The 24,254-nt window shown below is 44.5% G+C and overlaps 1 protein-coding gene across 2 annotated transcripts in view; it reads left to right on the top strand.

Moving 5' to 3' along the window:
• The window catches only part of TMEM201 (transmembrane protein 201), a 59,731-nt gene extending 35,854 nt beyond the window's left edge, over positions 1 to 23,877 (top strand). For both annotated transcript variants that reach the window (XM_069078401.1, XM_069078402.1), the window contains exons 8-11: positions 469 to 540; positions 4,213 to 4,512; positions 5,486 to 5,623; positions 15,237 to 23,877. In XM_069078401.1, coding sequence (XP_068934502.1) covers positions 469 to 540; positions 4,213 to 4,512; positions 5,486 to 5,623; positions 15,237 to 15,334 — 608 coding nt within the window. In that variant the 3' untranslated portion in view covers positions 15,335 to 23,877. The remainder of the gene's footprint in view (positions 1 to 468; positions 541 to 4,212; positions 4,513 to 5,485; positions 5,624 to 15,236) is intronic.
• Positions 23,878 to 24,254: the final 377 nt, after the last annotated feature.

Below are 24,254 nucleotides of genomic sequence, written 5' to 3'. Positions count from 1 at the left end.
TGTAGAATGTTCTCCTGGTTCTGCTCACTTCACTCAGTTATCAGTTCATAGAAGTCTTCCCAGATTTTTCTGAAGTCCACCTGTTATCATTTCTTATAGCATAATAGTATTTCATCACAATCACATGCCACAATTTGTTAAACTATTCCCCAATTGACAGGTATCTCCTCAATTTCTAATTCTTTTGCCTGGAAGTTTGAGTACATGAGAGATTAATGGAAAATTTTGACTGGAACCATAGTAATCTATGAACATGAACAAAACAAGGCATAAATGTTTCATTGCAAAGGATTTAGGAAAAGAGACTGCCATGGGCAGAGAAGGCTTGGGGGTGGGTCTTGAGCTGTGCTTTGAAGGATCTAGCTCGATGGAGAGAATATGCTGTGTGTTCTAGAGTGAGATGGGAAGTGGGGGTGCCCTGCTGCAGGTGGCCATCCTTATGACATTCTGTTTCTCTTTTCTCTCCAGATTCAGGATACCTTTTCAGTGGGAGTCGCCCACCATCTCAGGGATCTCAGTCCAAGGAGGCACCTCTATCAGGCAAGGAGAAATAACAGATTTGGGGACTGGAGTAGGATCAGAGGATCACAGACTTGAGCCAGAAGGAACTTGGAAACCATCTAGTCCAGCCCCTTTACTTCACACATGAGGAAACTGAGGACCAGAGAAATTAAGGGATTTGCCTAAGGTCCCACAGGTGGCAGAGCTGGGACTGGAATGCAGGTTCTTTAACTTCACGTCCAGCCCCTCATCTAGAGGGGAGCGGAGAGAGTTGGGGAAAAGGGGAAGATTTGAAAAGTAGGCTTTTCAGAGGGTTAGTATTCATAGCTCACATTTTTATAATACTTTAGTGTGTGCAAAGGACTTCTCTCACAATGAGTCAGGCATTTAATTCTATTGTTTCATGTTCTCTGGCTTTGGGGGATGATCTCATTTCACAGTTGAGGAAACTGAGGCAGAGTCACTTATGAAACAGCAGCACAACTAGATCAAGAACGTCAAATCCTGAAGTTTATATAGTGAAAGTTTTCAGTCTCACAGCTTTGTTCCCACAAGTACCATCTTGGCCCTTCTGAAGTAGGAATGTGCTGAAGACCCTGCTGGGCCTAGGTGCTCACTCAGGTTTAGGAAGAAGCAGAAATCCCAGCAAGTGTGTTCCCTGGTCCTTCCCTTCTAGTAGCCCCAGAGCTAGGGGAGAAGGACGAGGAGGAGAGGATACTTCCTGGCCAATCTCCTACAGTTATGCTTGAGAGTCGAAGTGCTTCCAGAGCCCAGCAACTAGAACAGTGAAAACTGAGGAAGGAATAAGAATTTATTAAGCACTTACTTACTTTACTGTGGAGAAAATCATGGCAAATCATGAGTAGTGTTTCTTTACAAAGCAGAGAGAAGCAGTGGGAGGGAAAACTAATTTAATTGAGCTTTCACCTTGCCGCTGTTTAAAGATAGAAACAGAAGGACAGCAAATGGGAAAGGATGGGAGAGATCTGCAAAGATTTTTTTCTTTAAATAACAAACTTTTTACTACTAGGACAATAGAGGCACTGTGCTTGGATTCTTGCCAATGAGCTAAAAGTGGCAGTAATGAGCACAAAGGGAAGGCAGCTGAATCGGACCAAGCACAGGCACAGGAGATCAGGGCTAGCAGGCACGATGGGTGTGAAGGCCCATCTTGGTGTTCTTTTATGCTAGACATTTCCAGATGTTCATAATGGTGGCCAAGTTCTAGGAAGTGTCCGTTCAATTGCATGTCATCATCTGGGCAACAGATACTCTTCATCCACTTGATCTTTCCTATGTGGATGATCAGGCCGAGCTCTTTTGAGTGATTACTAATGTCTTCCAGGAAGTTCTGCAGTGTCCTGGGGTTTGATGGAACCAACGTAATATCATTCTGCAGAACCCTCATCATCCACAGGGAAATCTCTCTTCAGCTTAAACTCAGCTCTCAGTCCTAGTCCCAGAAGCAAGCATGAGGAGTACATACATCTTATGCTTTGCCTGAGGATCTTGAATAATTCTAACAGAGGGAGACATCTTGTTGAAAGAGAACATCTGATATGATGTTTTGCTCCACCATGTCAAATGCGTTTTCAAATAGTCACAGACAGCAGGCACAATGGGATCTCATATTTTATGCATCCTTTAGTAAATTATGTGATGGTGAAGATGATGGTCTGTTATGGAGTGTCTCTTGTGGCAGCCCACTTTCACTGGCTTCCTTCAGGTCCTGGCTAAAATCCCACCTTCTCATTGCACATATATAACCTATGTCTGATTGCTCACCATCTCGGGGCAGGGAGGAGAGGGAGGAAACGAGGGAGGGAGAGAATCTGGAACTCAAAGTTTTAAATAAAAATTAAAAAAAACTAAACTAAAAAGCTCTTTTTAATGGCCCCAGATGCCTTCCAGAAACACAGATCCATCTTTGTCTCCACCTCCAGTTCAATAACCCAATTTAACAGTTATTTAGCACTCCTTTATCTTTGTCATTTTTTTTTTCGTTTTTCAAATTTCACTTCAAATTTATCTTTTCCCATTTTTACTTTGAATTGAACACATTGAATACAATGGGCATTTCCATATACATGGTAGAACAGGATTGTATATGAGTCTGTAAATCTCTTCTGTACATCTTGCTTTTCTTTTTAAAGATATAATAAAGTCAACATCCTAGTAGTTAGCATTTTCATAGCACTTTAAGTTGCAAAGTACTTTACAGATATCCCATTTTATTCTCAAAATAACCTGGGAGGGGACTGCTCTTATCCCCATTTTACAGGAACTTTATGAGGAAACCAAGGTAGGCAGAGGTTAAGTGACTTACCAAGGTCACACAGCTAGTGTCTGAGGCCAGATTTGAACTCAGGTCTGCATGACTTTATGTTTAGTATGTTGTACCACCAAGATGTAGTAACCTTCAAATCTCTTCTGCTTGTCTGATTCTTTATGGCCAACCTTCTGTTCTTTTCTGCATTTGTTTTTAAACCGAATGCTTTAATGATATCTGTCTCCCCTTCTTCCCCGTCTGCTTTCTCTTGTACCTAGCCCTCTTCTCCCTCCCAGCCCATCCCATTTAGATAAAAAGGGGTCAGGGGGAACAGTCCATACAACAAAGATGCCTTTTTGTTATATAATAAAGACACCTCTTTGTAACCACAATACATTAGCTGTGTCTGAAAATGTATGTGCTTCTGCCCCTGGGGTCCATCCGCTCTCTGTCAGGAGGAGGGTAGTGCACTTCATTTTAGTGCTCTGGGACCCATCTTTTTTTTTTTTTTTAAGCAATCAGGGTTAAGTAACTTGCTCAAGGTTACATGGCCAGTTATTTTGTGTGGGTGGGTGCCGAGTATCTGAGGCCGGAACCGATCCTGGGTTTCCTGACGCGGGGCCAGCACTCTTACTCACTGCGCCACCTGGCCGCCCCTAAGCAATCAGGGTTAAGTAACTTGCTCAAGGTTACACAGCCAGTTATTTGTGTGGGTGCCGAGTATCTGAGGCCAGAACCAATCCCGGGTCTCCCGACACGGGGCCGGTGCTCTTACGCACTGCGCCACCTGGCCGCCCCTGGGACCCATCTTTTAACACCAGAATTCTATCAGTGTTGCTTTGTGGCTACAAGAAACACAACTGTCTCCAAAGAATGGAAAATGAACCTCACAAAGAGAGGGTGATGGAGACACAGCTGTGGGTATGAGTGGGTTGTATGACCCAGCACCGGGGAGGAAGGTCCATCATCAGGGAAGTGAAGGACAGGCTGAAGGCTGATGGGTGAGCAGCCTGGGGGTGGAGGGGTGATTAAGTGGTCTGCATGTGCTGGGCATGTAGGACTGTAATCTTGTCCTTGGATTGGATGCTTAAGACCATGAGATCAAGGATCTATTTGCATATTTGAATCAAAAAAAGAAATGTACTAGTGGTGAGAGCTGTCCAGCAGCGGAACATGTTCCAGGGGTTATGTGTGGCCCCTCAGAGATCTCGTCACAGCTTGATGACAGTTTGTCGGATGAGTCTCACACAGACTGGTCTAGATGGCCACTGAGGTCCTTCCCAACCCTGGTATTCTATGGTTCTAGGTCACCAGGATTCCTTCCTTGCTTCTTATATCCACAGTGCTGTCAGAAGAACCTCTTTTCTCCTCTGGATGTCTCTTTCTAGCCATGGTTTCATTTGTCCCAGTTACAACCTGCCCCTTCCTTCTGTCTCTTCTAGATTACTTCACTCTGCTGTCTGGAAGTCGTGCGTCATCCCCGCTTCCTTCCCCAGCTCCCTCTGTGGCAGGGTCTGTGGGCTCCAGCTCTGGTTCCCTTCGCCTTCGCCGGCCACTCATCAGCCCAGCCCGCCTCAACTTGAAGGGACAGAAGCTTCTGCTTTTCTCTTCCCCTGGGGAGACCCCACACACCCTCAGCAGCTCCGATGAGCCCAGCCCTGCTAATGGCAGTCTGCTCAGCCGAGAGTTCTCCCGATTGTCTAGCAAGAGGCAGCCTGCACAGAGCCTCCAGCCCATGCGTGGTAAGTCCTTTCCCCATCAGACTGGAAGAGGCAAGAGAAGCCTTGGGCCTGGGCCCCTTTAAAGTTTGGCAAGCTACGTATGGAACATCAGGTCTGGCCCATCTTTGGGTAAGAGACCCATGGGGAGCTGGGGGGCAAATGGTGGCATTGGTCTGAGGTGAGGTGACAATTCCCATGGCCTCTGACCTTGGAGGAAGGGCCTTGATAGCAAGAAGAACTAATGAGCTGACTTGGGGAGTAATGAACTCCTCGTTACTAGAGGTCTTCAAGCCAGGGCTCAGTGACCTGAATGCCTGGAGGAGAGGAGATTCCTGTTGAGCTCTTGGTTAAACCAGATGGCTTCAGGGGCTCCTTTGAGCTCATCAGGCCCATGCAATTTAATTCAACAAACCTTTCATAAAAAACCCTCTGGCAGGTACCAACACATGGTTAGTGGAGACAAAAGTGAGTCAGGGCCTGGCCTCAGGGAGCTTGCATTCTCCTGAATGATTTTGTAATGGTGTCCACTTAGTGCATGTAGAGCTCCAGCTTTGCAGTGAGATCCTTGGGTCCCGGGCCATGCTCTGGATTCTGGTTCCCTTCAGGTTACCTGTGGTCAGTAGGTTATCTTGTGAGGATTTTGTTTCCTGTCCCTCCCTAGTCTGATTCCATTTTCTTTTCCTTCTATGATTTTCAGTGGCCTGCAAGGTCCTCCCTCCTCCGCTCCTGGTGGCCGTGTGGTCACTCTAAAGCTGCTGCTCACCACCCCAGATGTAGCTGCCTTGCAGTGATCCTTGTGTGAGCAAACAGCTTTTGCTTTCCTGCGGGGGTGAGAGGTGTCAGAATTAACCCTTTCCTTAGGTTGTTGGGTCCCACCCCTCCCCTCCAGAAACTTGACCCAGAGTAATGGGAAGTGGCCGAACAGCACAGCACAGGCCTCCCCTTCTCTCAGTTGGAGCAGTGCCCCTCATGAAGTCTCTCTCTCTGACCCCAGACCTGCGGTCCCGCATCGAGAGCAGCAGCATCTGCAGTGATCACTCCATCAAAAAAGAGGACGGCTCTTCACAGTCATCAGCCTGTGTGGTAGACACCACGACCAGAGGGTGTTCGGAGGAGGCCCTGGGCTGGAGAGGTACGCGTCCTGCCCTGAGACACTGAGGGAGCCCTGAGTTCCTGGGCTCCTGACTGTGCAGGAGCACATTACTGACTCCCATTTCTTTGTTCAGGTAACTTCAGCGAGCATCTGTCTAGTAAACAGTCGCTGCTCCCGGCCCAGCCTTGTATTTGTAAAGGCAAAGCTAGAGTAGCCCCTGCCCCCAATGAGCTTACGTTCTAGTGGATTTCTCTGTATTTTAAGGCTAGTAAACCTAGCCTGGGAATGCTCCACCAGGGTCATTCCTGCCCGAAGGCTTGGCTATCCAAGACCCCTAGCTGCTGGGACTGCCTTCTACCTGTTCTGGGGATATTTATAGGGGTATGTGTTACTTCTCTGGGTAGAATGTCTGCTCCTAGAGATCTGCAGGGACTTTCTCCTCTCTTCTGTTTGTGTCCCAGGCACGTAGCATATGAGTCTTTAGAGCCTTGTGATTGGCTGATTTCTAAAGGTGCTTTCTAAACCTGTGGCCCATGACCTTTGCTGCGTCTTACATAGAAGTTGAGTGCTCAGTCTCTTTTGGGGTCCAGGGTGTTGCTCTGCATCAGGTGGTGAATTTCTTCCACATACTAGCTAATGGGAAAAAGGTTGGCATGTGCCAGAGGCATGGTCCCCCCTGGAGGGAAGACGAGACCTCCAACTGGTCAGCCCCCACTAATATTTAGAGGGGGTCAAAGCCAGAAGCTTTGTGTGGACTTACTGTATGTTCAGAGAAAAGCATAGGAGCCTGAGATGCTTCAGAAAGAGATGAGGTTTTTCTCATTCTTCTCAAAATGAATAATCCTGGAGTCCTAGAACTGAGGTCATCTGGTCTGACCCCTTCCTTTTATAGATGGGGAAACTGAGGCCCAGAGAGCTGAAGAGGTCTGAGAGGGGTGGGTAGGAGGAGGGGGAGACATGGAGTTTAGAGGTGTAGACAGGGTGGTCCCAGCTAGGTTCAGGGGCTACATCCTTAAGGACTCTAGATGAGGGAGAAAGACAAGAGTTGCATTCACCCTCAACACCTAAACTTTGACTCTGGTTCAAGACTAAGGGGACCTCCTGGAGCAGCCTGCTTCTCACCTAAATAGTGGGCACTCCTTGCACAGGGGGTGGAGCAACACCTTTTCCCTGAGGAACATGGTCATCTTTTATCAACCCACTGTCCGTCAGAGGCACTGAGGTAGAGGGGAACGAGGTCTAGAGTCAGGAGCTCATGTTCCTGCCCCACCTCTGACATCTGCTTGCTCTGGGACCCTAGGCAGCATGCTTCACTTACTGACCCTTCACTTTGTTCATTGGTGAATAAGGGGGAATTGACCTCGATGAGGTCTGAGGTCCCTTCCAGTTCCAGTCTCCTTCTGGTGCCTGGCTCTGATGAGCTAGCCGTCCTTGGGTACAGAAAGAACTAGTGGGGGATGTTTCTGAGCCACCATAAGTGATTTTGGGGAGGATAGTAGAGAACTGGAGAGGGCGCACAGGACTGAAGAAGGGCCCATGCCCCTATTTTCAAAAAAGGGAAGGGAATGAAGTCTTCAGACCACAGCTTAGCAAGTTTAACTTGGATCTCCCACGTGTTCCTGGAGCATAATAATCAAGGGATGGTTAGTGTGCATCTAGAAAAGAAGGCAGTGATCCAAGAGGTAGCATCACTTCCTCAGGAATGGCTCTCACCAGATGGACCAGAACAGCCTTTTTCTTGTTACCAGAGTGACGAAACCATCACCCGAGGAGGTCGCTTACCTAGATTTTAGCCAGACATTTGGCAAACTCACGGGCCATTCACTGGAGAAGATGGCAAGCCTTGGGCCTGGTGCAGTTACATGGTTTCAGATGTGGCTGAATGGCCAGACTCAGAGCAGTCTGGTACCAGTGCTTACCGGTTGATTAACAATTCATTGTCAGCTTGGCAGGAGATCTCCAGGGGCTTTCCCGGGGAGTCTGTGCTTGCTCTGTGTTAGCATTTTTGTCAGGGTCTTGCATAAAGGAAGATTAGCAGATAACTTAAAGCTGGGGAGGAATAACAGCACCCAGGGATGACAGGGTCGGAGTTTGGAGAGGGCTTGACAGACAAGAACATTGCACTCTAAGATGTAATTTAGCCAGGATATCCTTCATAAGGAACTTTAACAGGCTTGCGTTCGGGTTACCAAAATGAATGTCACAAACATGAGGGACTCGTGGCTAGACGGTGGCATACCAGGAGATTGTAAGTCCAGTCTGCAGTGTGATATGACTTAAGAAAGCCAATGCAGGGGGGGCTAGGTGGCGCAGTGAATAGAGCACTGGCCCTGGAGTCAGGAGGACCTGAGTTCAAATCCGGCCTCAGACACTTAACACAAAAACTAGCCATGTGACCTTGTACAAGTCACTTAACCCCAACTGCCCTCCAAAAAGCAAAAAAAAAAAAAAAAGCCAATGCAGGACTTCTGGGAACCAAGATGGTGAAATAAGAAGTAATTCACTCTCACCCTCCTTTACTGACCTCTGAAAGCCCAGAAAATATCACCCCAGGAAAAACCCTGGAACAGCTGAGCCAGCAGAAAGATGGGGTACAGCAGTCTTGTAACCCTGGAAGCATGGAGGATTAGTGGCATAGGGGGAGCAGTGCAGGGTAGTAGGTGTCCCGGTAAGTCCCTCCTCGGCAAACCAGGGGGAGATTCTGAGCCCCAGAATGGTGGAGCTGGCAAGCATCGACACCAGGACGCCCAAGTGCCTCAGCAGAGGCAGGGGAACTGCCAGACACCAGCTCAGAAAACTACCACAGGCATTGATGGTCTCCTGCAGCCAGATTTCCTGATGTTTCAGCACAGCTCCAGGCAGGCAGACATCCTCCAGCAGCCAAACATTCAAGTGCAAAGCCCGAGTGAACAGGAGCCAGTGCAAGGCCCAGGTGAGCAGACTTCCCCTAAGGGCCAGACTCCCCACACCCACCCCGAGAACTCCAGTGTTGCTGACCCCAGCTTAGCACCAGGTCAGCCGCCATTCCCCTGCAGTCTCTAGCTGCCAGCATCTGAGGTTCCAGCACACAAAGCCAGCGACCAGTTCCCAGGCTCCCAGCACAAGAAGCTTCACTCCATGCCCCCATGCTCCAGCAAAAGAGCTCACCTTTAAAAACCAGAAAATAGGCAAACACCATGAGCAAAAAGCAGAAATGGACAGTGACCATAGATTCTTATTATGGGGACAGGGAAGACAAGGCACAAACTCAGAAGGGAACAACAGTGTCCAAATGCCCACATCCAAAACCTCGAAGGAGAATATGAGCCAGCCTCAGTCCTCAAAGGCCTTCTTGGAAGAGGTCAGGGTTTTAAAAGTCAAATAGGAGGTAGAAAAAAAATTGGGAAATGAAATGAGAGGTATGCAAGAGAGAGTCAAAAGGAAGGCCAAAAATTTACCATAGAAAGCAAGTCTTTAAAAAATACAGTTGGCCAAATAGGAAAAAAAAAAGTACACTAAAGAAAACAAATCCTTAAAAAGTAGAATTGGCCAGATGGAAAAGGAGGCACAAAAACTCACTGAAGAGAAGAACTCCTTAAAAAGTAAAATGGACCAAATGGAAAAGGAGGTACAAAATCTAATAGAAGAAAACAGTTTGTTAAAAATTAGAATTGGGCAAGTGGAAGCTAATAGCTCTATGAAATGTCAAGAATCGGTCAAACAGAAACAAAAGAATGAAAAAAAATAGAACAAAACATAAAATACCTCATTGGTAAAGCAGCTGACCTGGAAAATAGATCCAGGAGAGACAGTTTAAAAATTACTGGTCTGTTGGAAAACCATGATGTAAAAAAGAGCCTGGACAGCATCTTTCAGGAAATCATCAAGGTCCTGAGGTCCTAGAACCAGAAGGTAAAAGAGTCATCGAAAGATTCCACCAATTACCTCCTGAAAGAGGTCCCAAATTGAAAAAGCCAAGGACTATTTATTGTAGCCAGATTCCAAAATTACCAGGGCAAAAAGAAACAAAGAGAAAGCCAGAAAGAAACAATTTAAATAACTTGGAATCATAGTCAGGATTACACAGAATCTTGCAGCTTCTACATTAAAAGATTGGAAGGCATGGAATATGCTATTCTATAAGGCAAAGGAGCTTGGATTACAACCAAGGATCAACTACCCATCGAAATTGAGCATAATCTTTCAGGGGAGGAGGAAATAGGGGACTTCCAAACCTTCCTGATGAAAAGAGCAGAGCTCAACAGAAAATTTGATCTTTAAATACAAGAGAGGTATAAAAAAGTAAACAGGAAAGGAAAAAAAAATACCCTGCTATTAATAAGGGCAGACTGTTTACATCCCTGTGGTGACACTTGTAACTCTTGAGAACTGTATCGTTATTATGACATTTAAAAGACATGTACATGGAGAGTGTGGGTGTAAGTTGACTTTGACGATAAATCTAAGTGGTGACAAGGGATTGTACTGGGGGAAAAGGAGGAGGGGGCAGACAAGGGTAAATTATGTCACATGAAAAGGCACAAAAACCTGTTACAGTAGAGGGAAAGAGAATAACATAATCAGTTAGGTATAGAAATCTTAACTTACCCTATAGGAAGGAGAGGAAAGGGAGGGGGTGGATACAAAGAAGGGAAAAAGTAATAAGGGGAAAACAAGGGAGGGCAGACTAAGGGAGGCAGTGGATGAAAGCAAACATCTAGTGAGGAGGGAAAGGGAGAAAGGAGAAAGAAAAGCATAAACAGGAAAACAGAATGGAGAGAGACTCAGAAAGTAATCATAGCTGTGAATGTGAATGAAATGAACTGTTCCATAAAATGGAAGAATCATCTGCTACCTACAGTAGCAGAGTGGATTAATAACCATAATTCTTCAATATGTTGTTTACAAGAAGCACATTTGAAGCAGAGGGGTACACACAGAGTAAAGGTAAAAGGCTAGAGTAGAATGTATTAAACCTCAGCTGAAGATTAAAAAAAAAAAAAGCAGGGGTAACAAGTCCTGATCTCAGACAAAGCAAAAGCAAAAATAGATCTAATTAAAAGAGATAAGAAAGGAAACTACATCCTGCTAAAAGGTACCATAGACAATGAAGCAATATCATTACTAAATATATAAGCACCAAGTATAGTATAGCATCTAAATTCTTAGAGGAGAAGTTAAGGAAGAAAGAGATAACAAAACTATACTAGTAGGGGGATCTCAACCTCCCCCTCTCAGAACCAAATAAATCTAACAACAAAATAAGAAAGAAGTTACGGACATGAATAGAAATTTAGAAAAATCAGATATAATTGACTGCTGGAGAAAATTGAATGAAGATAGAAAGAAATTATACCTTTTTCTTGGTGGCACATGGCACCTACACAAAAATTGACCATGTATTAGGACATAAAAATTTCACAATCCAGTGTAGAAAAGCAGAAATATTAAATGCATCCTTTGTATTTTTTCTAATCCTAATTGGATCCTAATGCTTCCGTGATGCAATAAAAATTACATGTAATAAAGGGCCATGGAAAGATAGACTAAAAATTAATTGGAAACTAATCCTAAAAAATGAGTGAATCAAACAACAAATCATAAAAATAATAACTTCATCCAAAAGAATGACAGGAGTGAGACAGCATACCAAAACTTATGGGATACAATGAAAGTGGTTTTTAGGGGAAGTTTTATATATCTAAATGCTTACATGAGTAAAATAGACAAAGAGGAGATCAGTGAATTGGGCATGCAACTAAAAAAGTAGAAAAAGAACCAAATTAAAAATTCCCAATTAAATCCCAAGTTAGAAATGCTGAAAACCAAAGGAGAGATAAATAGGATTGAAATTAAGAAAACTGTTGAACTAATATAACTAAGCTTGTTTTATAGGGGAAAAAATAGATAAACCTTTGGTTAATTTGATTTTAAAAAAGAAAACCAAATTACCAGCATCAAAAACGAAAAGAGTGAATTCACCACCAAAGAGGAAATCAGAAAAATAATTAGAAGCTGTTTCACCCAACTGTATACCAATAAACTTGACAATCTTAGTGAAATGGATGAGTATTACAAAAATAAAAATTGCCCAGATTAACAGAAGAGGAAATAAAATACATGACCACATTTCAGAAAAAGAAATTGAACAAGCCATCAGTGAACTCCCTAAGAAAAAAATCTCCAGGGCCAGGTGGATTTACAAATGAATTCTATAAAAAATTTAAAGAACATCTAATTCCAATACTATATAAACTATTTGGGAAAACAGGTGAAGGAATCCTACCAAATTTTGTTTATGATACAAATATGGTGCTTATATCTAAATTGGGAAGAGCTAAAACAGAGAAAGAAAATTATAGACCAATTTCCCTAATGAATATAGATGCAAAAATTTTAAATAAAATATTGGCAAAGAGATTAAAGCAACTTATCTCGAGGATAATACACTATGACCAGGTAGGTTTTATACCAGGAACACAACACTGGTTCAGTATTAGGAAAATCATCAGTATAATTGACCATATCAGCAACAAAACTAACAGAAATAATATGATTATCTCAAATACAGAAAAAGCATTTGACAAAATAAAACACCCATTCGTATTTAAGAAATATTAGAGTAGGAATAAATGGAGTCTTCCTTAAAATGATAGGTAGCACCTATCTAAAACCATCAGCAAGCATTATATGTAATGGAGGATAAGCTGGAAGCATTTCCAACGAGATCAGGGGTGAACACAAGGATGTCCATTTATCCTATCAGAAACGTTAGCTTTAGCAATAAGAAAAGAAAAATAAATTGAAGGAATTCAAATAGGAAAAAAAGAAACAAAATTATCATTCTTTGCACATGATGTGATGGTATACTTAGAGAATCAAGTAAAAAATTACTTGAAATAAATAAATTTAGTAAAGTTGTAGGATATAAAAAAAACACACAAATCTGCATTTTAAAAATATTACTAACAAAACCAAAAAGCAAGAGATAGAGAAATTCCATTTAAAGTTACTTGTAGACATTATAAAATATTTGGGAGTCTACCTGACAAAACAAACCCAGGAACTATGTGAACACAATTAAAAAACACTTTTCACACAAAGTCAGATCCAAATAATTGGGAAAATATCAGTTGCTCATGGGTAGGCCGAGGCAATATAATGAAAATGACAACTCTACCTAAATTAAATTGCTTATTCAGTGCCATACCAGTCAAACTACCAAAAATGTTTATGGAGCTAGAAAGAACAATAACAAAACTCATCTGGAAGAACAAAAGATCCAGAATATAAAGGGAATTAATGAAAAGAAATGCAAGGGAAGGGGGCCTAGCTGTAGCAGATCTTAAATTGTATTAGAAAGCAACAGTCATCAAAACTACTTCATACTGGCTAAGAAATGATCAGTGGAATAGGTTAGGTATGCCAGACACAACAGTCAGTGACGATAGTGATTTAACTATTTGATAAATCTAAAGACCCCAGCTTCTGGGATAAGAAACACTACTTAACAAAAACTGCTGGGAAACTGGAAAATAATATGGCAGAAACTAGGCATAGACCAGCATCTTACACTCTATACCTATGGGTACATGATTTAGATATAAAAGCTGATACTATAAGCAAACTAGGAAAGCAAGGAATAGTTTACTTGTCAGATCTATGGAGAAGGGGAGAATTTATGGCCAAATGATATAGAGCACATTATGAAATGTAAAATGGATGATTTTGATTCCATTAAATTGAAAAGTTTTACACAAACAAAGCCAATGCAACCAAGATTAGAAGGGAAGCAGAAATGTGGGAAACAGTTTTTACAGCCAGTGTCCCTGATAAAGTCCCACTTCTAAAATATAGAGAGAACGAAGTTGAATTTATAAGAATACAAATCATTCCCCAATTGATAAACGGTCAAAGGCAGTTTTCAGAGGAAGAAATCAAAACTGGCTGTAGTCATGAAAAAAATGCTCTAAATCACTATTGATTAGACATTTTGAATATTTTGAATAGGCTATTGATTAGACAAATCAAAACAACTCTCATGTACCACATCACACTTATCAGATTGGCTAATGACAAAACAGAAAAATGATAAATATTGGGAGAAATAAGGGAAAATTGGAACACTAAATCATGTTGGTGGAGTTGTGAACTGATCCAACTATTTTGGAGAGCAATTTGGAACTATGCCCAAAGGGCTATAAAAATATGCATACCCTTTGACCCAGCAATACCACTTCTGGGGCTGTATCTCAGAGAGATCATAAAAACGGGAAGAGGGCCCACATGTACAGAAACATAGCAACTTTTTTTGTGGTGATAAAGAACTGGAAATTTAGGAGATGGCAGTCAGCTGGGGAAATGACTGAAGAAATGATGATCAGGCGGACTTCAGAAAAACCTGGAAAGACTTAGATGAACTGATGCTGAGTGAAATGAGCAGAACCAGGAGAACACTGTGCACAGTAACAGCCACAGTGTATAGTGACTGACTTCAACAGACTTGACTCTTCTCAGCAATGCAGTGATCTAAGACAATTTCTTTTTTTTTTTAAAGCAATCGGAGTTAAGTAACTTGCTCAAGGTTACATGGCCAGTTATTTCTGGGTGTGGTGCTGAGTGTCTGAGCCCAGATTTGATCCAGGTCATCCCAATACTGGAGCCAGCACTCTTACTCGCTGAGCCACCTGGCCGCCCCTAAGCAATTGGGGTTAAGTAACTTGCTCAAGGTTACACGGCCAGTTATTTCTGGGTGTGGTGCTGAGTATCTGAGCCCGGATTTGATCCAGGTCATCCTGACTCTGAGGCCGGTGCTCTTACTCGCTGAGCCACCTGGCCGCCCCCGATCTAAGACAATTTCAAAAGATTCACGATGGAAAGTGTTGTCCACATCCAGAGAAAGAATTGTAGAGTCTGAATGCAGGTTGAAGGATAGTATTTACTCTCCTTTTCTTTTGTTGTTTTGTTTCTTCTTTCTTGAGGTTCCTCCCATTATTCTAATTCTTCTTACATCATGATGAATGTAAAAATACATCTAATATGACAGACAGTATAAGTAGAGCCTATATCAGATTGCATGCTGTCTTGAGAAAGGGGGAAGAGGAGGGGGGAAATTTTTAAACTCAAAATCTTATGGAAGTAAACATTGAAAACTAAAATAAATTTTCATATATATATATATATTTTTTTTTTAAACAAGTCAGTGCAGTCCACCAAGCATCTATTAGGCATCTGCTGTGTACTGGGCACTGTGTTAAGAAAGGCACAGGTGGTAGGCATACTGTACACTCTGCCACATCTGGAGAACTGTTTCATTCTGATAATCCCATTTCAGAAAGGGTGTTGATGATGTAGAGGACAGCCAGGATGGTCAGGGCTTCAAACCTGTGCCATCAGAAAACTAGCTAAAGAAATTGTAGATCTTTAGCCGGGAGAAGGGAGTCTTTGGAGGGGAACGAGGGAGGAAGGGGGCGTGGGAGGGGATGGCATCATTTAGAAGCAACATTGGCATCTTGTGCTCGGTGAGGAGCAGTCAGGCCTGAGGCCAGGATGGGCTTCCTGTATGGGAGCTCCTCTCCCTCAGAGGCTGGCCGGGTGTTCAGCTGCTGCTGGAGGTGCTGCTTCCATCTCCGAGGTTCTCCCATTCCAATTCTCTCCTTCTCTCTCTTTTCAGCTCGTTTTGGCAGCTCTGTGGTGCGAGGCCTCCTGGCTGTGAGCCTGGCAGCCAACGCTCTCTTCACGTCAGCCTACCTGTACCAGAGCCTGCGCTGAGTCCTGCTGCTCCAGCTCTGGGCCTCCCTCACGCTCAGACTGCCCAGCCAGCAAGAGGGGCTCGGGTGCTGCAGCTCCCAGAGTCTGTGACGCATGCGGCTGTGGATCATGCTGCCTCCCCACCCTCTTTTCCTCTCCCCTGTGGGCCTTGCTTGTCTCCACAACTGAATATGCTTGTTGCTTTCTCCACCACCAAAGACAGTGGGGCCGGTGGCGAGGGCCTCACCTTCGAGTCCCCTCCCTCCCTTGCTGATGTCTCTGGCTCTTTTCCCTTGAACCCCTGTGGCCTCTGTATGGTGTATTCAGGATTGGAAGCTGCTTCTGAGGAAAGAGAGCACCAGCTGCCTCAGAGGGGAGAGATCTGGCCAGCTCTTGGCACAAATCAGGAGCCCTCGGTCTCCCTTCCTCCCCCACTTTTCTTTTTGCCCATTTTCTGATCAAGGTGGCTGCTTTGCCCAAGTGCTCAGACTCTTAGGTACCCAGTGGTCCTGCCTCAGGACCCTCTCTGGTTTTTTCCTCAGGCTTCTTGGTTCTGTGGTGGTGTTTGGTTGGATGCCCAGGCCATTCCCCTCCCAGAAGTGGCACCACTGCTGGGATGCTGGTCTATCGGAAAGTGAATGGAGGCCTACCTGATGGACTCCAGTCACCACCAGCCGCATTCTTGTGCCGTCCTATCCTCAGGGACGGCTTTCCCAAGACCAGGCTGGCTCACTTGGAGCTTGACTTGGGAGCAAGGAAGGAGGCCTCATCTGGCTGTGCTTTGTGTTCATGGGGCCTTGGAAGCACATGGGGGTGCTTCATTCTGGAACCAGAAGAGTTCGTGAATTTTAGGCCCCTTGGGTGGGAAGAGTGTCATCTTATCTTAACAACAAGCATCCTCTGCCACAGGCTCTGTTTGCTTCATCTTCTGCTGGGACAGTGAAATCTGCTTTATGCCAAGCAAACGCTTTCCTCTCCCACCAGGACATAGGGCTTCTGCTACCACTCCCTTTCCCTCATCCCTTAGGGGATGGCCTGAGCAGCCAAACAGCACCCATGTAAATACTGCATTTTGTCTCAGCTCACATGCTGCCCCCCCCAACAATGGTTCTGTTCAGCAGTCAGACTGCCTCCCTTTGCCCTCTCCTGCCCAGGCCCCTCTGCTTGGGGCCCCTGACTCGACTCTGTTCATGTGGCCACATTTTCTTTTTTTTGGCCTGTGGAGAGCAGTAGGGCCTCTAATTGGATGGCAAGGGGCCTTTAGGGCTGCGAGCTAAGATCCAGTGCCCTCCCTCATAGCCTAATTTTTCCCAGGACAGTTTCTCTCTCCCCACCCACTGCCTGTGGGGGGCTTCACTGTGAAACCTCTCCCCCAAATGATCTGCCCTGTTCAGAGTTGATGGATAGTGCTACCTCCAGCCTTCTGTGTGTACCTGGGAGGCCCCATCATCCGTATTCATCTAGCCTCTTGTTCCACCTCCTCTCTCCCCTGCTGTACCTGCATCTCTTTCCACCTCCCGTTTCATTTCTCTTACGATGACTAGAGGCATGGTGGCTTTGCCCATCTGTGCTCTTTTTTTCCCTTTCCTGACCTTCCCATGCTGCGTCCCCCCACTGAGTTTGAGAGTTTCCAAGAGGGGGGAAAGTGGCCTTTTGATATGTGGTGCTTGAATGAGAGGTCTGGGGAGGCTGTGCCTGATGGAGGAGATGGGGCTCATGTCCGTGTCTGTTCATGTCTCTAATCTGAGTCAAACTGTTGGTCATGTCATCATTGGCTTGAGTTGAGATCAGGATATATTTTGTGCATGTCTGTGTCACATAACTACATTGTTTATGCTCATGGGATTGCATTGGTTAGGAGGAATCCCCTGGGCGTGAATGCATTCTTGGCAGGGGTAGATGGGGCAGGGAGAGAGCTTTGGGTCTTCAGAAGGCTATCAAGCTTTACATGTAGTTGTGTTCAAGGAGGTTGTTTTATTTTTCTTAAAAAACCCTTTTTTTTTAGCCAATCAAGTGTTTGGAGAAAAGTCTTAGAATCTTGTCCTAGGAGACTTCAGGTTTCTTACTCTTGAAAGTTTTTTTTTGGTTACTACTTTTTACCAAGTGTTTGGGGAAGAGACTGTGAAGAGGGAGTCAAGTGAGGCCTAAGGGAATTTACCCTCCTCCCTTCCCCTGCCCCTCCCTAATTTGGGCTTTGTGAACCTGCTTCCTGCCTCCCAGGGATTCTTGGGCCTCCAGACTTCCTGGGGAGATGAAATTCTAAAGCCTGAGGGTTAGTCTCCAAGGCATATCTGCTTTTCTTGAAGCTTAACTGGGGGGCTGAGAGGCAGCCTCTTGAGCTAGGAAGAGCTGGTGGTTAAGTCCTACTACTGACAGACTGGCGATATGGCCCTGGGCAAGTCACTTGACCCCCAGCAACTCTGTGAGACAAGGTGCCAGAGGAATGAATCTCATCAGGTGGGGAAAGAATTCTTCAAGCCAGTGAAATCACCCTTCTGAACCTAAGCCCACTCTTCATGAAGTGAGCAATTGATGTCACTCAGTCCTAACTAATTAGAACTTTTAAAATAGGTGGGGGTTTTTTTCCCTAATTTTAGTAAATTAGCCCAGTGAAGTTTCTGTTTGCTTATTTGTTTTAAACACAAACATCACCACTGTTTTTCCATTGGTTCCCTTCCCAAAGAAATAGTGAGTGGGGAAGCTTCAGATAGTCCTGAAGTCTCACAGCTGGGCCAGAGCAGCCGTGGACCCCAGCCCCTCAGACCCAGTCACTGCCTTGAGAAGAGAGCCTCCCTTTCCTTCCCACCCCAGCTCATCTGGCCTTTACAAAGGGCTCCTTGAGGGGGAAGCCAGGCAGCCAAACCCCCCAGCCAGATCTCCACTCTTTCCCAAGCTTTCTTCACTCAATGTTATTAGTGGGGCATGTGCTATAGGGTGGTGTCAGTATGTGCTGGGGTGGGGGGCGGGGGCATGGCAGATAGGGCATGCATCTCCCAGCTGGTTTGGAGTTTTGTTCTGTGTTTCAAGCAAAAAAAAAAAAAAGACAAACTTTATTTTTCTTTATAAAAAAAGAAAATTTTTAAAAATGTCTATGGTATGTATACCTTTTGAAATAGAAATCTCATTGTGTTCACATTTGTTTCTGGCTTGGGAAGGGAAGCTCCCAGCCATGGGGGATGAAGGTTTCTCTTGTATCTGGAAATGTGTTGGGACACTCCAAGAAAGGAGATGTGAGGGTCAGAAATTCCTGATAAATGCCCCTTGTAGCCACAGCAGCATTAGCTTAGCCGTTAGTGAGGATTTAGGGGAGAGACTGGGCCTGCTCAGGGCAGACATGGAGGGATGGGCTTCTGTTCTAGATACAGTTTCCCTATGTTTGCCTTGGGTTTATCAGTGTTTTTTTATTTTTATTTCTTTATATACCGCCCTGGTCTCTGAGCTTCCAGCCTCTCCTTTTAGCTGGATTTGGCAGCAGTGGGAGAGGCAGGAGACTTCCCCATATGGGATTTCCCTTGGATAAGAGAAGACACCTTTGTTGTTCTTTGTAGTGTATATGTAACCTAAGTAAATATTCTTCATTTTTTTTTTCAAAAGGTGCACTTAAACACGCCGGTTATGCTGTCTACATAAAATCAGCACTCAACAAAACAGTTACTTTCATTTTCAGCGACCAAACATCCAGCATCTCTGGGCACCCCAATGCTAAAGGCACACTCTTGGAGAACCACTGGCCGAGTCCACCTCATTTCACTGTCCTTCACCCACAACATCCCCTCTCCTGCCCTCATACCTGGAATACGCCACCTTCTCACATGTTAGACTACTGGTCTCTGTCAAAGCTCAGCCCGAGTGACTCATGACTGAGACCTTGTCTTTCTCCCTCAGCTTTGCACATTACCTGATACACACCCTCTCTCCAATGGAATAAAATTATCCTGTGGACATTTTGTGTCCATTTAACTGTGTGTCTGGAGGGGCCCAGGCTGGCCAGCCTTCATTGCCTTCCTACCTTTGTTCCTGAATTTCCAGAAAGAAGGAAACATTTATTAAACACCTACAGTGTGCCAGGTGCTTTATAAATGCACGTCAGATACTCACAACAACCCCAAGTGGGTGCTAGAATCTCTATTTTGCATTTTAGGAAACTGAGTAAACAGTAAGTGACTTGTTCAGGGTCACACAGCTAGTGTGTCTGAGGTTGGATTCAAATTCAGGTTGTCCTGATTGTAGGCCTCTGCTTCTCTCTCATCCCAGAATTTCTCACAAGCTCCTAGGGCCTCCTCACCTTAGTATATCCAACTACCCCTGGAAAATCCCCTACAATAGTTAGTTGTACTGTTGGTGAGTTCTTCCTGGGACCTGCATTTGGTGGAGGGGCCAAGGCTGGGCATTCTGCAGGATCTGGTCCTAACTTTCCAGGCACCGGGACCTTGGTCCCTCTGCTTTCCAGCCCCCCTTTGGGTGTTCTCTTCACCCATTAGAATGTAAGCTTCTTGAGAGCAGGGGCTGTCCTTTTTACTCTATATCCCCACCACTTAACACAGTGCTTGGCACATAGTAAACACTTATTAAATGCCTGTTTTGTTCTTGAGTCGATTCTCCCAATAGAATGTAAGCTCCCTGAAGACAACCATTGTTTCATGTTTGTCTTTCTGCCCCAGAACCACGCATAGTGCTTATTACCTGCTTGATTCCAAACATCCACACCCCATACCTTGAACCCTTTCATTCATGCACTCAACAAACGTTTAATAACCAGAATTCCTTCAATTAAACAGAACCAGCTATCAGAGACAATGTGTGCAACGTTGCATACTTCCTTAGGAGGAAAGTGTGTTTCATTATCCATTCTCTGGAACAGAGATGGGCCAGTTACACCCCACTGCCTCTGACTTGCTTTCCCCTACATTACGGTAGTTACTGGGTATGTTGGTCGTCTCTTTTCTTGGCTCTGCTTGTTCAAGCCTTCTGGATGACACATTTTGTGAAGAATAACTGACAAGACAGGATGGTGAATGGTTCAGAGAGTGCCTAGTGAGGACAAGGAATTGTGTCCTGGAGAAGAGAATAGTGGAGTGGCTGGGAGATGGTGCCCAGAGTCTTGGGTGGTGCATTCAAGTGTTTGAAGGACTGTCCAGTGGACAGATTCACTCCACTTGGGTCCAGAGGACCCGATGGGCAGGAAAGTTACCAAGAGTCAGATTGAGGCCCAATTTTGTTCAGTTTCAGTCATGTCCAACTCTCTGTGACCCCACTTGGAATTTTCTTGGTGAAGATACTGAAGTGGTTTGCCATTTCCTTCTCCAGCTCATTTTACAGATGAGGAAACTGTCTCCTTGTCCTATCATTTACACTCTGCCAAGCATCAGGCCTGTATCAGCCCCACCATCTGCTTCCTATTAGGCTTCCAGGTCTCCAGCCGTTTTCCACAGAGCTGCCAAAGTAATCTCCCTAGGGAATAGGCCCTTAAATCCTCAATGGATCCTTATTTGCCCCTGGGGTAAAATACAGACGGATGAGCCTGGCATTTAAAGACTGCCATGATCTGGCTCCCAACTGCTTTTGTAGCCCTATTTCATACAGGACCTCACACCATTCGTGTTCCAACCCAAATGGCCTAGGAGGTTCCGTCTCTGCCTTTTGTGTTCCTGCACAGGCTGCCTCCTGTGCCTCTCTGCTCAGCCCTGTCTCTAAGAATTCCTAGCTTCCGTAAAGACCCATCAGAAATGAAGACTCCACCCTCCAGTTAGTAGCCTTCTCCCTTCCTAAGTCATGCTTTTTTATTGATGTGTGTATCAAGGAGCATGTTTTCATCGACAAGGATTTAAGCCCCTATGTGCCAGGCACTGTGCTAAATTCAGAGGGAAAAAAGAAAATCCTGCCCTCAAGGAGCTTACAGTCTAAAGGGGTAGAAAGAACATACATGGGTGTTACACACACATGGAAACTGGAAGGTGGGGAAGGCATAGGCTTCAGGTGAACAAGTCTTCCAGAAAGCATGATGGAAAGGTAGGAATGATAGGGGCACAGGAGGATGGGCGAGAGGGAGAGGGAACCAGGAAGGAAATGGCCAATCTTCTATGTTTTATTGGGATTGGCCTAGCTGTAAGCTCCCCACCATCATTGTTGCCCTCTCCCTTCCAAGTTATAGGCCACTTATAGCAGGGATTCTTAACCTGGAGTTTATAAACACATGTATGTGCAGATATACATGTGTGTATATATGTATATTGTACATAAAGCCATATGTGTGTATAGAGAGACCTATTTCAGTATAATTGGTTTTTGTAGTTCTATATTTTATTTTATACATATAAAAATATTCTGAGAAAGGGCCCACAGACTTCACCAAAGGGGTCTCCCTGCTCTACAAGGCTCCTGGTCAGTAAGACTAAAATCCAGGAGCTAAGTGTCTGGGCCTGTACTAAGACTGAGCTCCCAGAGAGAAGCTTGCTCTGGTAATCCCAGGTAGTGAGGTGAGCCATTTCGGAAGAACACTGAAGTAGGCTGAGTCTGTGCTGCTGGGACTGCTTCCCTTCCTCTGACTTCAGTAGTAATTGATATCCATATAGCTCTATAACATTTACAAAATCCTTGACACATTTTTTTTCCTCATGGGAAAAATGTGGGGTAGGTGTTCTCCCCATTCCACCAACGAGCAAACCAAGGCTCAGACTGATTGAGTGAATAAGGTCACTGAGCTTGCAGATATCCAGGGCAAGATGTCTGCACCCAGGGCTCCAGCCTCCAGGTCCAGCAAACCCAATCTCGGATTTGTGCTTCCTCCGCAAGACACTTCTCTCCTCAACCCTTCCCTCTCCAAGAAAACAGGGAAGTGTCCACAAGTCTGAGGCTCTTCTTCCCCACCCCCAAATTTTATTATTTTAGATAACGTTGGTTTTTTGGTTTAATATACAGTTTTGTATAAACAGTCTCTTATGTTTATGACACATTAAATACATGTCCTATTTCTATAATAAATAGGATGTATTCTATATTTACTATGGTCTACTAAATTTATTATGTTAGATATATTATAGGCAGCTATATGGTAAAGTGGGTAGGGCACTGGGCCTGGAATCAGGAAGACTCATCTTCATGAGTTCAAATCTGGCCTTGGGCACTTTTCTAGCTGTGTGACCCTGAGCATGTCATTTAACCCTGTTTGCCTTAGTTCCTCATCTGTAAAAATGAGCTGGAGAAGGAAATGGCAAACCATTCCAGTATCTTTGCCAAGAAAATCCCAAAATGGAAGAGTCGGGTATGATCGAACAACAAAAACATGTATTTACATGTTGTATATTATGTGTATGCATATATTTATATATACATATATGTTTATGTGTGTGTGTACACACTCATACCCCAAATGAATATATCTTAGAGACAAGGTAGTTAGGGAGGAAGAACTTAGAATGTACTACTCTGTGTGACCTAGACTATCAATTCACTGTTAGGTCTAGGGGTAGAGTAAACTCTGTGACAATGGTCTAGGCTCATACAATATTTCTTAGCTCAGGAAATGCTACTAGACTGAGCTGTATCTATGAGGACGGGGACTGTATCTTGTCTAAACTTTGTCCCCCAATACCCCATACACAGATAGCACTTGGTTGATGTTTGAAGGAAGGAATGAGTCATAGGAAGTCAGAGACCAACTGGTCTGTGCCTTCAGGGCATCATGGTGGAATCAAAAAATTGGATACTACTCATCAGGCCTGACTTTAAAGCCCAACTTGACCACATTACCCCCAGTTCCTCCTAATGTCTGAGATTAGATTTGAATTCATGTTCTTTTGACTCCAACATCAGAGCTGGCTTCTACTGGCAGCAAGGTGGAGAAGTGGAGGTGAATGATATGGGCTCAAAATCTAGCTCCTATCTCCCTCTGTGACCTCGTACAAGTTGCTTCATATCTCTTGGGCTTCATTTTCCTCGTCTATAGAATGAAAGGGTTGGTCTCTTTGGTCGTTGGATGGCCTCTACAGCTATGAGTCCATGACCTTATCTTTAGAAGCAATGGGTTTAATGCACCCTATAAAAGAAGAAAAACAATTCTAAGATCCATGCAATTGGAAGATAAAGCAAAATGTATTAGGTACTTGCTATGTGCCAGGCACTGTGCTAAGCACTAGAAATATAAATACAAGCAAAGAGATAGGCCCTGCCTTCAAGGAGCTTACATTCTAATGGGGGAAGACAACACAACATGGTCATTGGAAAAGGATGAGATGGGGTAAGTGCCTGCAAGGGACAAGGTGGAAAAGTAGTCCAGAGTCATGGGTTTAAAATGAAGGTGGCAGGTGTGGGTACTTCCTCAAATGAAGGCTTCACTCTCTAATCAAAGGGAGAGATTATAGAGGTGAAGGCGGGTGTGCTGGAAGCAGCTCCTATGGGCTTGCAGAGTTGGTTGTTAACTTTTGGCATGAGCATTGACACTCTGGAAATCAGCAAATAGCACAAATCAGGGCTTGTTTTATTGTTTTGTTGATGATCTAGACTTAAGAACGTGATGGAGAAAATGTTAGTAATGCAGATTTTAAATATAAAGTTATCTTATTGGTGTATGGTGTCTGTGTTTACTGGAAAGCCACTTGTTAAACACTTGGCAACACATCCTCCCGTGAAGGCCTTGCCCATGTGATGATGGGGCAGAGATGGAAAAGTCAACAGGGGAGTTATGGACTGGGCCAGGTCAGACATTGAGGCTGGGGAAATTCAGCAAATGAAATTAAAACTTGGAAGGAGAAGGAAAGAAGCCCTTTTGGGTTTACTTTTCAAAACCCAACCCCAGGTTGGTAGGTGCTGGCAAGATTTTATTGACGATTTGGAAGGAATACATACATTAGGTTCCAGTGAACTGCAGACAGCTCTCCTGGCAAGTATCAGCACAGGTCTGGCAGTCCCACCCCTCCTCCAGCCCCCTAATACACACACCTTG

This window comes from Petaurus breviceps, unplaced genomic scaffold (assembly GCF_028583685.1).
Source record: "Petaurus breviceps papuanus isolate PSGF00001 unplaced genomic scaffold, PetGlider_PUasm1.0 91041, whole genome shotgun sequence".
In the NCBI taxonomy this organism is placed as follows: Eukaryota; Metazoa; Chordata; class Mammalia; order Diprotodontia; family Petauridae; genus Petaurus; species Petaurus breviceps.
The sequence above is the reverse complement of the archived record's forward strand: the minus strand, read 5'-3'. Positions and strand labels throughout refer to the sequence as shown.